The sequence below is a fragment of the Solanum tuberosum genome, unplaced genomic scaffold (genome assembly GCF_000226075.1).
Source record: "Solanum tuberosum cultivar DM 1-3 516 R44 unplaced genomic scaffold, SolTub_3.0 scf00627, whole genome shotgun sequence".
NCBI lineage: Eukaryota > Viridiplantae > Streptophyta > Magnoliopsida > Solanales > Solanaceae > Solanum > Solanum tuberosum.
The window spans coordinates 16,726-29,029 of NW_006239542.1; the positions used below are offsets into that span (position 1 = coordinate 16,726).

The window sequence follows — 12,304 nt, forward strand, 5'->3', positions numbered from 1 at the left end:
GGAGGTGTAATTTGAGCGTATCACCTAAGCAAACGTCCCCTCGACCTAATGGCTTCGGGTGCAACTTGCGATCAAAGACTCAATGGTTCACAAAATTCTTCAATTCACACCAAGTATCGCATTTCACTACGTTCTTCATCGATGCGAGAGCTGAGATATTCATTGTCGAGAGTCGTTTGTGTTTAAATAGCAGCACACGTCCCCCCGCACACTCCGCGAACGGGGCGCAAGGGGAGGGCTGTCAATTTTAGTATTCCTTGGCGCTTTCCACGCCGGGGTTCGTTGGTCGCCCGACGAGCGTACGGGTGCGCACGCCGGGGACGAGAGGGAGCTGCACGACGAGCGCGCGTCTCCCCCAAGTGTTTAAAATGTGTTTGCGGGTCATTCTTCTTTGTAGGTTTTGACAATGATATTTCTGCAGGTTCACCTACAGAAACCTTATTACGACTTCTCCTTCCTCTAAATGATAAGGTTCAATGGACTTCTCGCGACATCGCGGGCAGCGAACCGTCCACATCGCCGCGATCCGAACATTTCACCGAATCATTCAATCGGTAGGAGCGACGGGCGGTGTATACTAGGAATTCCTCATTGAAGACCAACAGTGTCGAGCCTATGTCGCCTGGCGGATGGGTGTAGGCCTCGGCTGACGCCTAGTATTAAAATGGACTTCATTTATGTATTAAAATGGTATTTCCAACTCCAAATCCATTTTGTTTAATCAAAACTTTTTCACATACCTATTTAAGGAACAAAAATCCTTATGCAAAATTGGGGGAAATTGAAAATTTTTAGGATAAATGTTGTTTATCAGAAAATTGATTATCTAGCATTAAAATTGACATTCACATATGCATTATCAAAGTATTTTGAACTCAAAAATAAATTTTCTTTTATCAGATTCTTAGCAATAAAGAATTACAATTTTCTTCAAAATTGGGGGAAATTCAAAATTGAATGGGTTAAAAGACGTTTTCCAAAAAATTAGCTCGGTTAAACCGTCTGGTCTCATAGATCTCGAAAAAATACCCAAGTTCAAAAAAAAAATCGCCTGAAAAGGACATCAGAGGCCAAAGTTATGACCGTTTGAAGTTTCACCAATTTACAACTACATTTTCAAGTTTCAATTTCTAATTTGGTGAAACTATAAACGATTGTAACTTTTGCCTCAGATATCCGTTTGATGTAAAAAAAATTATCATGGGTATTTTTTGAGATCTATTCGGTCAACTCCTTAATTTATTTTGCTCTTTTATCTTATTATATTTTTATTTATATAGAATAATAGTCACACAAGGTATTTAAGTAATTTTTTGTTCTAATATTATAGGCAAAAGGTGTGGTGGACCCTTATACTTGTATGTGTTTGTATTGTGAATCCTTCTATTTAATCATTTGTCAATTGAACTTTTAAACTCAATAAAAATGAGCCTTTTAAACCTTTACAACCATATGTGTAGCTCACTTTCCTTTATATAAATGGCATGTCATATCCACATCAGATATATTATTGCCATGTCATAATTTTTTTTAAATTATTTATCAAAATTGTTTAATTAAAGGTAAAATAATAAAAATTTAATTATATTTTTAAAGTAAAACCATTACATTTTCTCCAATTCCCACTATTTCATGCCCAAGCCATCGCCGCCGTCGCCATTTTTGCCGGCGAAACCACGCATATTTTTTCTGCCTTCATCTCCGTCGCACATTATCACCATTTTCCTTTCCTCCTCCAACCTCCACAAAACCAACAACCTAAGCCACCGCACTAGATCTAGCCGAACACCATTTTCACCTTCATCTCCACCGCACACCATCACCATTTTCGCCGCCATGGTTAGATCCTCGCACCCTCACCCGCCTCGTTCTCCTCTTCGCTGACCAGCTGCATCTCTCTCTCTCTCTCCCTCCACTGCGTATCAGTGGTGTCCGGTGAGCACCGCCAGTGCCGCTCTCTCCCTTCGTCGGTGAATTAGTGGACTCAAGGAGATGCTCAAGATCATCTAGATGAAAATAGATTGTGGAAAAGAAAGAAAAGGGATTGGGCAGGGGATCGATATGGCTAAAAAGGAGGTGTAATGGATGAAGAAGAAGGATTTTTTTAATTAATTTTTAATATTTTTTTAAGTAAAAATGTTCCTCACTCGCCTTAATAGGCGTGTAGTTACACGCTTTTGCCAACTCAGACATCTAATGCCACATAAGAATGGTCAATGGTCAGAGGGGTTTGTTAAATTGTGTTTTATTGAGTTCAAGGATTCAATTGGCAAACGAATAAGTAGAAGAATTCACAGTACAAACTCATACAAGAACAAGGGTCCACCAGACCATTTTGCCAATATTATATATAATGTTGACACCCAATTTTGACCCTCTACTATTTAATTAATTTTCAAGCTTCCTCAATTTCAAATTTCATAAATCTAAAATACTTTAAATTATTTTCAAGGCATCTTTTGTCATTTTTCATATAGATTATATCTCTTCATACTTAAAAAAAAAAAAAATATATATATATATATATAACTTTCAATTTGAACAAATATTTAGATGTCGTTTTTTCTAAAAATAGAGTTTTAATTAAATATGCATTTTATTTCCATTAGAATTGATTGATTCACAATTTAATGTTTATTATTAACAATTGGGAGAACCCCTTGTACAAACAACATAACAAAAAAGAGAAACCAACATCAAAAAATAGTTCTAGTCACAATCCAACCCTACCTTGTTCCCAAACAACAGCCTTGCAACTCTGCACCCGAAAGGGTAGAGAAATGAAAAATGGCGCAATCAATCTCTTTATTTTAGCCAACATGTCAAAATATGGTACAACGGGACCATGCAACATTCAGAATTCATCTTACAATGCATCTAAAGTTTGTTAACCTACCACTAGGATATATTATACATAATTCCTTATTCAGATAGTGGACTGCTTTGCAGTTGTGCTATATATATGCTAGAGCTCCAGTTGCTTCCTCAATTACCAGTCTTCATAGATCACTCTTATTGAATAATAAGGTCTAGCATTCATCAAATCTTATTTTCCCCTCAACATCCAAATTCTAGATATATCTCATGGTGGAGAAGCTTTCTAGAGTCTCTGGATGGCCAAGCCTGCAGAAATTGAAAAAATTGATCAATATTATACGTAAAGCCGTGATGATTGGTGACAAGAACTTCCAATTGTTCCTTACCCCCAGATATTCTGAACGTATACTCTTGTCTGTGATATAAATGCATTAGCAATGCAGATCATGGGTCAACAAATGAAGGAAATACAGCCTTGCCTAGATAAACCTGTTGCATCTCCTCCCTCCATATCTAGGAACAATGAAGTTTCATAGGTTAAATACAGGGTTTTAACTGTTTAAAAGACTAAAGATTCATGTCAATAGAGAGTATCTAAAAACCCAAATATCAAATAAATAGAAACATCGCAGTATGAAAATTTTGTTTTACAATTTTCAACTGAAAAAAGAATAACAAGAACAAAGATCAGTACTTTTCTGCCAACACCATAAGATGCAAATTCTAGTTGATGAGAATCACAATCTTCAAGCTGGCTTCTAGAGAACAAATAATTCCCTCATCCAATAAGGTGCAATGAACGTTAGAAAGGAGTTTTTACAGGTAGAATTCCAATACAATTCTCCACTTAGAGGATCTAAATTGAGGAACTTTATATACTACAGAAATAAGCACTTACCATATCGCGGAATTCAAGCCTGATATGAGGCACATTTGTCCTATGAATATCATTTCCATCTGGTCCTCTCTTGTAATACTCCTTCCCAATCCAGTGGGACTAAGCATAGAAGTTGAATATGTCAGGAAAAAACACATACACAAGCATCAAAATTCCCAACCGGGGGATTAGCACACACCAGCAATTTAGGTAAGATAAGCAATAGGAGGAAAACAAGTAAAATATGCAGAAAGTGTCATCGATGCCAAAAGCCAGAGAATCAACACCCAAACCCAAAAAGGAAACATGGAAAATCAGAACATGATTGCAATCAAACAATTACAAGTTCACTACTGAACCTCAATATTCCATGTACTCATCCTAACAACAAGAAACAGTAAATGAGCACAGTGACAACGAATAAAAGGGTGCCCCTAATGGAATGTTTTTTTTTCTTTTGAGAAAGGTAACATGAAGGCGACCCCTAATGGAACTCTCTACTAGCAATATGGTTTACATAAAAACATAGACATATGAGATTTCAGTTAGATGCATTGCACTTCGAGGCATCCATGTGGATCTACAAACATTGGAAGTGTGCATCTACTGATTAATGAAAATTGGTGAAAGCAGAGATTGGTAGCAATTGTGAAAAGGCACGAGCTTGCTGAATATTGAGGAGCTGGGATCAGAGTACCATGCTATTAGCAATTAAATTTTTTAGGAGATACACAAACCTTTAGCGCATGTGAGAAACCGGACTGGTAAACTGAATTGCGGGCGATCTCACATAAATCACATGCACTCAACTTCCAAACCTGCATGGCGAAAACAATTAAACCCCTTGACAAAGTGACATCATCAAGTCTTTCAGCCAAGAACAAAGAATACTCACTGACGCAGCTATACTATACTCTTCAACCAGGGCTTCTTTTGTTAAGTGAATTTGCAAAGGATCATCCGTTGAAAGAGAAACATTCAGGCCCCTCAAGAAGAACATGGGCAAAGGATTCCGATGGTAGTCCAAAAATAAAGAATTGTTACTAAGAGGAGACATTGCCAAACCAATCTGACAAAAACAGGTCATGATTGATAATCAGAAAACACACACAACAACAGCATATTGCCATAAGTGGGGCCTGGGGAGAATGGGGTGTACGTAGACCTTATTCCTACCTTTGTAGGGTAGAGAGGTTGTTTTTGATATACCCTCTGCTAAAAAAAATAACATTTTCACATGACCACAAAATTCACTTCAATCTCTTCATTTACCTGAGCCAAGTAATATAAGTATTGAAGAACCGGAGACTTTCTCAAATTGATACCATGAGCAATATTATGGGATGTTAAAAATGTTGCGGCAAGGTGGTCAATATCTCCAGCCTGTAGATAGTAAAACATCTAATCATCAAACAAAAGTAACTCGTAATTAACACATACTATAATGATATGCCTGAGTGACTACCTCCCCAGAATGTGGCCGGAATTTGATGGTCGTCATGCCTTTTGACTCACGCAACTGAGATATAAAGTTCGAAAGGGTCAGAACTGAACATATGAAAAGCGTTAAAGAGCAAAAATATCAACAAGATATCTGTGTGTGGTAGAGCAACCATTTCTCTATCAAATATTGTGGTAGACAAACCTAGAGTTGTGATCCTGAACTTGCAACACATTCATAGTAGACTAGGACCAAATCCCTCTAGTGTGAATGGATTTGCAAATGAGGTAATATGAAACCATCCCAACTTCCTTTAACAACCATGAAACAGAAACACAATTATAACAATTGAGTTTTTTTTCCTACACGTCAAAAAATAAAAAACGAGGACCAAAAAAGAAATAGAATGCTATCTCAAAGTATAGCTGAGACAGACCGTCTCTAGACTCTAAACAACCATCCTTTTACTTTAATGATCTTAAATATGTGTTTCTCACCATCTTTCTCAAGCAATCAGCAAATGTTGTACCGACAGCATTTTATGAGAAATACTGACATGGTTTGAAACATTGAATGATGCCAGACACTGAAAGTGCTACTATTTAGCCAAAATTGTGATAAACAGAAGAGAAGCCACAAGGCTAGGAATGTTGCTCCACTAACACTTATGTGGGCTGTCTGGAGAAAGAAATAGGAGACTTTTGAAGAGATGAGAGATGAATTCTGTATGGTTGAGGAGTAGCCTTTTATCCTTATTTCCTTTTTAAGCACCCATGAGGCCCTTGTAGGTAGAGAAGATTGGGTTTCATTTGTATAAAACCACATCTTTTAGTAGGTTTTCGGCTATTTGGCATACTGCTTGCATACATGCGTTTGTTTTTCCCAAACATTCATGTCCAAAAAATATATATTTCATGACAATGACACATTTATGCAGAAAACCCAGAGGGTGTTTGGTTAAAGCTTATAAGTTGGTCAAACTAGCTTATAAGCATTTTTTGTCTTATCTATGCATTTGGCAACACCAAAAGTGCTTATACGTCACGAGCTTGTAAACCAAAATCCATCCGTTGTCACTTCCTGACTTATGGTTTAAAAGCTTATGAGAACTTTTGGTTTGACCAAACCTTTTGACTGTTTCATCCCTAAAACCTTTTGTAATCTTTGAAATACTCTTCCTAAAATACAACTTCCAATTAACTCCCTATTCTTTCTTTTTTTGAGAAAGTTAACATTTTATAGACAAGATACACCAATAGTGTATTCTAGTAGTAGTTACATCTGGGATTTACAGTAAACAAAACCAAAGAAATCTACCACCTATATCCCTCCTAAACTATCTAGAAACTGAGTAATATCCTCCACCTTTTTGGGGAGTACATAGTTACACCAAAAAAAAAAGGTTATAAGACAATTCAACTTCAGACTTTGGAAAGGGATGCTCTTGTTTTCAAAACATCTTTAAACAACCCTTTTTATGTAAAAAATACCTCGAATTTTATATTTTTAAATAGCTTCAAGGATATTTCAGTCATTTTAAAATACTTTTTTACCAACCACACTTCCTATGTATAATCAGTTTCAATCTATCCAAATGCATAAATGCTTACTCATAAAATCAGCTTCAGCACGTATAAGTAATGCTTATCAGCTACTTTTGATTAGCTAACTCAAATGGGCTCATAATGCCTTAGCTAGGTTCATTTAGCAAATAAGATACTGCTTCATACATTGTGGTCCATTCAAACTAATTCTACCACTGTCCATTTCACCAATCTATCACCAAAGCAACCACAAATGCAAGATAATTATGAAAAGGTTGTAGCACTATTGTCTGTTTCCAATCAGAGAAGGAAGTGATTGATGACAGGAATAAAAGCGGAAAGGAAGAAATAGAACTGAAGTAACTTACGAACCTTGTTCAGGGTGTAGAGATTAGCATAACAATAGTAGACATAGTATGAGAATGCAGGATTGAATACGTTAGTCCATTGAGCAGGTGTAGGCATGTGTTTGGTAGGCCTTCTTTCTGGTTTGCTTTCATCATCCACCAAATCCAATCCAACAACCTTTAAGATAACAGAACAAGACATGCAAGTAAGAACATATTGTGATTAAAAGATAGAAAGAAGTGGATGATAGTTGTAAATAACTCCAAAGGCAGCGCATTGAAATTGAAGAAACATGCTGCCACAGTTATATCTTATATACCATTTTTTTTTTTTCCTTCACAATAATATTTTAGGTCATCTACTTTATTTTATCATGTATTCAACAAAGATCTTTACATTCACCAAATGTAGATGTGTTCCCTGATATCACAGAATGGAGGGAAGAGAAAAATAATTAGGAAATACAACTACGCTTGATCATATCCAACTCGATCCCAACACGTACTACCATAGGAGCAGTCTTGGTACTTCCTAAAATACGCATCACAAGTCTGACTCGAACTTGACAACCAAAATCTTTAGTCCTCAACCGAACGTGGGCTGAGCATGTCCCGTCAGTAAATACAAGGAAGATAATTCAAAAGTTAGTAAATCATACCTGCTTCAAGAAGATGTGCAGGTGGGGATGTGAATCTGGGTCAACAGTGACCTCAAACAAGGGCAGAAAGATGTTGTCAAGGATATTTTGAAATGATGTCACAATCCCCATTTCTTTGTATATGTTATACAGTCTCGGAAGCTGGAGACAAAGAAAGCATAGAATAAGAACAACAAAAAAAGAAGTACAAAATATTTCCCATCCATCCCTTCATACAAATGAAAGTTAAATGGTCACTATTGACAGAAATAAAACTACGTCACTAAATGGATTAAGACGATCTAGCGTAAGATAACTGAAGTGCTATTTTGAAGGTTATCTGCCTAATCCAAGTTTACCAAGTTGTGAATCTTAATTTTCAATCTTAGGAATCTTAGTTTAGTCAGATTAAGATTGAAGGTTAAGATTATATTTAGACAGTTTTCATGATCTTACCTCAATCACATGCCTCCTTGTAATTGCACATATATCATCTAAACTAATTGGAAATAGACACAAGGAACTCATATGCTTTTACATTCCCCTAAGAGAGTAACCAGAGAAAGAGTGGCATAGATCATGAGAAATGTGCCAGCTCCAATTCAAAGTCACAACTAGTTAAAACGTGACAACCAAAATGCTTACAATTGACCAGCAATTGCATCATACCTGAATCAACCAGACAACATTCTCGCTGTACAGTTCATTGTTCACTATCCAGCTAGCAAGTTGGTCCCACTCGCTCATCTTTCGGCCGTATATTGATATCCTGTATTCTGCCATCTACAACAAAGTGGATAAAGATTAAGAGAAGCCAAATGAAAAGGACAGACAAAACCAGTGTATTCTGACATCGTTTTGTTGCTTAAAGTGATATGACATGAGGAGTTATTGCTTCATGGCCACACACTTAATAGAAGTATGTGCGCAAACAATAAGGCGCAAAGTGATCCCAATCAGAAGCAGTCGGTTATTTGAATCTCACCTTCGAGGAATACAACTAATATCAACATAGTTGTATATCAGGTACCAGAATATGACTGCTACACACATTTGGTTTTTTTCTAATATCACAATTTTAGCATCCGTTTTACTTCAAAGAAGTGTGTTTCAATTGCCATTTTTCTATTCAAGTCCCATGGACCTTGCCACTTTTTGAGCTTTTTGCATATAAAAAACTGGAAAGGACAGGGCTCGACCGTGGGAAATATTTTATAATTCTTCTTTTTAACTAAATGTACCTTTAGATACAACATCGTTCTGGTCATGCCGTCATGTTTTAATAACAACAGAGAAAAACATTGTATTGCAATCCCTGTAAACTTATGCAATGCAATTTGGACCGAGGCATAACAACAGTCACCCCAAGCTCACAAAGATATTTCAGATTGCATTTGGCAATAATAAAGTTATAAGAGACCAGTTTTTAGTGATAGTCAGGAGAGTAATGAAACATGTTAGGAAGAAACAGGGGGAAAGAGGATAACAGTTATTAGTTACAAGAATGAACCTTTACAAAAATGAACCTACTTGATATTTGCTCGCAGAAAGATCAGAAAATACTTGCTTAGTCAGCTCAGCAAGAAAACGACCTGCAACAGAAATCATAAAGCATCATTAAATAACTTCAATAAATTGGAAGTCAGTTCAATTGGGATAAGACTATCTGAGTTACCCAATATCAAGCGGACTTTTTATTTTCCTCAACTCATCTGAGTTGAATGTTGTATGGCATGGGTAGGTGCTATGCATATTTAATGCACATCCTTCAAGAAAAAACTTGAATTTGCTAAAGTTAAACATACCCATACCAGAAACATAGCCATACACATTCAGATGCTTACCCATATCCAAGTACAGGTAAGATAGGATAGTTACTTGATAACTTTGAAACCACACTACAACTTGTGCTTGATTTTATAGATGAATACAAAGTGATGATAGGACCAACTAGAAAGAATTGAAAGATATGACAAGAATACCTTGTATAAGATTATCCTGCTTAAGGAAAATTTCCCTCAGCCTACTTTGACCGCAGGGATTGTACTTCAGATTAAATTTGTCAAAACGATGAAAGGTGCTTTTGTCAGCATGAACATCTAACAGGTCAACATTGAGGTCATACCTTTTCAACGAAGAGTAAAACCATGAGATCGTGTTAATAGCTAGGTCAAATCACATGCTCTTTCAAACACCAACTCCTAGAAACTATTTTCTTACCCAGTCAAATCTAAGCTCTCAAAGACTTCCTTTAAGGTCATATAAGTTCCATCGCGAAATATCACAACCTGAAGAAAATCAGGGGCTTTAGATGTCTAGAGAATCAGAGAACTGAAGCATACATCAGCAAAGAAATACAAACAAAAAATTACCTCATCAGGCTCCTTCCTCAACTTTGACTTGATAAATCTCAACAAATGTTTCTGATTCATGCATGCTGAGTGATGAACATGTGTATCAACCTTCCTCACATTGTAGAAGTCACGATGAGGTGCACTTTTCTGAGCAAGGAACTCTCGATCCGCATTAAGCATCAAATGTAGATTGAATTTCTGGATAAAACTTAAGTGTCATAACCAAATTAACATGTCATATTATCTGAAAGAAAAGCGAGCAGGGAGGTATATACTTGTTCCAGAAGCACTAGGCGATGGTGGCATAAAGTTCGGATGTTCCCAGCTGCTATTACTTTGAGGATGTGATGGAAGTCGGTGAAAAAGGTAGTAGCATCAGCAACAGGAAAAAGCTTCTCCGTAGCTGGTCCAAGTGCAAGGGGGAGGGGCAGACATTAAGAGTGAATAGACCACGAATTAGATAGTCCTTATGAACTATAAAGGTAAGAAATAATGAAGTACAAGAGCTTTCCAAGCTTACAATCTTCATTTGCATATACATGAACAACTCCATCTTCCATCTGAAAATAATGCTGTAGACGTAATCAAGAAGTTAATCAGCAGAAATCACGAGTAATAGGACACATATCTATTCCAGAAAATAAAATTGTAGTAGCAACATGTACCATATCCACAAATATAGCGTTAATGATAGTAATGGTTGTGTTTCTTGCACATAAAAACTTACATCAGATTTCCCTTCAGGAGTAAATTCAAATGGATTTGGATTTGGCTTTGGGGTGCATGGATCAGAGATTACTTCCTTCACCCAAGGAGCAACAGCCTCCTTGAATACATAACTCTGTCTCATTTCAAGACAAACTTGCAAGTTTCGGTAGACCTCCGCTTCATCGGCAGATGGTGTCTCTAGAAATTGCATTAACAAGATTTAAAGGATGCTGGAACCTTTAACACATACAAGAGACATCACTACTCTTTTTTTACTGCTAAGGAACAGCTACAGTACAGAAAGTATACTTCCTATTCTTACAAGGAGTTTGTTTTTTTTTGTTCTGCATACTAGGTAACAAGATCCAAAATTTGGAGAATGATACAATGAGAACATATTCTCATCAAGACTACAGCAATATAGTACTCCTGATACCAGTATAAACACTCCAAATTGGCCAATCAGTCATTTAAGTTTCAGGTAGCACATAGTACACTAATTCAATGCTCATTCCCAATAAGTCTACAGCAACATAACTTATCCAATACAAAGAGAACAAAAAAGAACTAACAAAGTAGATGAACATGGTGATTTAGTTTCTCAGATTATGCAAGGGCATACTTTGAGCCCCAAGAAAGGAATATAAAGAGTCAATATAGATTGGCTACTATAGAGAGGAGAGACAAGATACTAGTCAAAGAATGTTCATTTTGCCCTTTGATATATTGTACTATGATGATGCTTGACAAGGAAACTTTTTATGTGTTTATAGGAAAGCCTCTCATGGGCAATAAAAGTAAGTTGCCTCTCCTCCTGTTTTTTCCCACATTCAGTTATGATCACTGGTTCACTTGGTATATGCGGAATTGGGCCACATGTTTCTACAGAGCTCATTTCTTTACCTTTTTTCTGATTTATTTTCACTCTTATTTCAGGATAACATAGAGGAAAGACAAACAAGACTTCCTTTCAACAATGCTTCGAGTGACCATGACATATCTTAGGCTACCAATGAAAAAGCTAAAATGATGCACATCTAGGTATTAACTCAGTGTTATTTTGCTTTCTCTGAATCCAAAAATCGTATGCTGAGTCTCCGAGATTCAAAAAAAGCATAGTGGTTTAAGAGCCTTTGATAGCATGCCAAGGACTGGAATACAAAAGGGAAAATTACCACCAGGGGATATCTTCAGTCGTACAAATGTTTCTTGCTCTGGCTCTTTCCGTAGAATATCTGCAGCTATTGGATCAGGTTGAACACCATGCAAGTCACCAGAGACACTGTGTGAGCGAATCATACTTGCTGCTGCAGCCACAGCTATTTGTTCCCCGTCAGCATCTGGGCCCTGTTTAGCAATTTAGCAAATTGTTAGAAGTAATCAAAATAACGATATGTTCATGAAGAACATAGCAAAATTGTCCTTGCAGTCATTATGAAACCTTAAAATATATTTTTCCAGGTTAAGTAATATACTTTGAATCGAAAAGCATGATGTATGATGGTTATTTCCGCTCTTGTTTTATTTTTTTGTGTGTGTGTGGGTAGGTGGGGGGGGGGGGGGGGGGGGGGGGGGAAA

General features: G+C 36.8%; 1 protein-coding gene across 1 annotated transcript in view; it reads right to left on the reverse strand.

Annotated features, from left to right (window-relative positions):
- Positions 1-2,779: 2,779 nt before the first annotated feature.
- The window catches only part of LOC102580386 (AMP deaminase), a 13,807-nt gene continuing 4,282 nt past the window's right edge, over positions 2,780-12,304 (reverse strand). Inside the window, exons 3-20 of the mRNA XM_006366275.2 lie at positions 11,902-12,073; positions 10,746-10,924; positions 10,539-10,590; positions 10,294-10,421; positions 10,037-10,216; positions 9,885-9,952; positions 9,647-9,789; positions 9,195-9,256; positions 8,334-8,447; positions 7,686-7,826; positions 7,052-7,204; positions 5,160-5,213; positions 4,967-5,077; positions 4,590-4,763; positions 4,432-4,512; positions 3,716-3,814; positions 3,204-3,330; positions 2,780-3,123 (exon numbers count right to left, since the gene is read on the reverse strand). Of these exons, the coding sequence (XP_006366337.1) occupies positions 3,262-3,330; positions 3,716-3,814; positions 4,432-4,512; positions 4,590-4,763; positions 4,967-5,077; positions 5,160-5,213; positions 7,052-7,204; positions 7,686-7,826; positions 8,334-8,447; positions 9,195-9,256; positions 9,647-9,789; positions 9,885-9,952; positions 10,037-10,216; positions 10,294-10,421; positions 10,539-10,590; positions 10,746-10,924; positions 11,902-12,073 (1,980 nt within the window). The 3' untranslated portion in view covers positions 2,780-3,123; positions 3,204-3,261. The remainder of the gene's footprint in view (positions 3,124-3,203; positions 3,331-3,715; positions 3,815-4,431; positions 4,513-4,589; positions 4,764-4,966; positions 5,078-5,159; positions 5,214-7,051; positions 7,205-7,685; positions 7,827-8,333; positions 8,448-9,194; positions 9,257-9,646; positions 9,790-9,884; positions 9,953-10,036; positions 10,217-10,293; positions 10,422-10,538; positions 10,591-10,745; positions 10,925-11,901; positions 12,074-12,304) is intronic.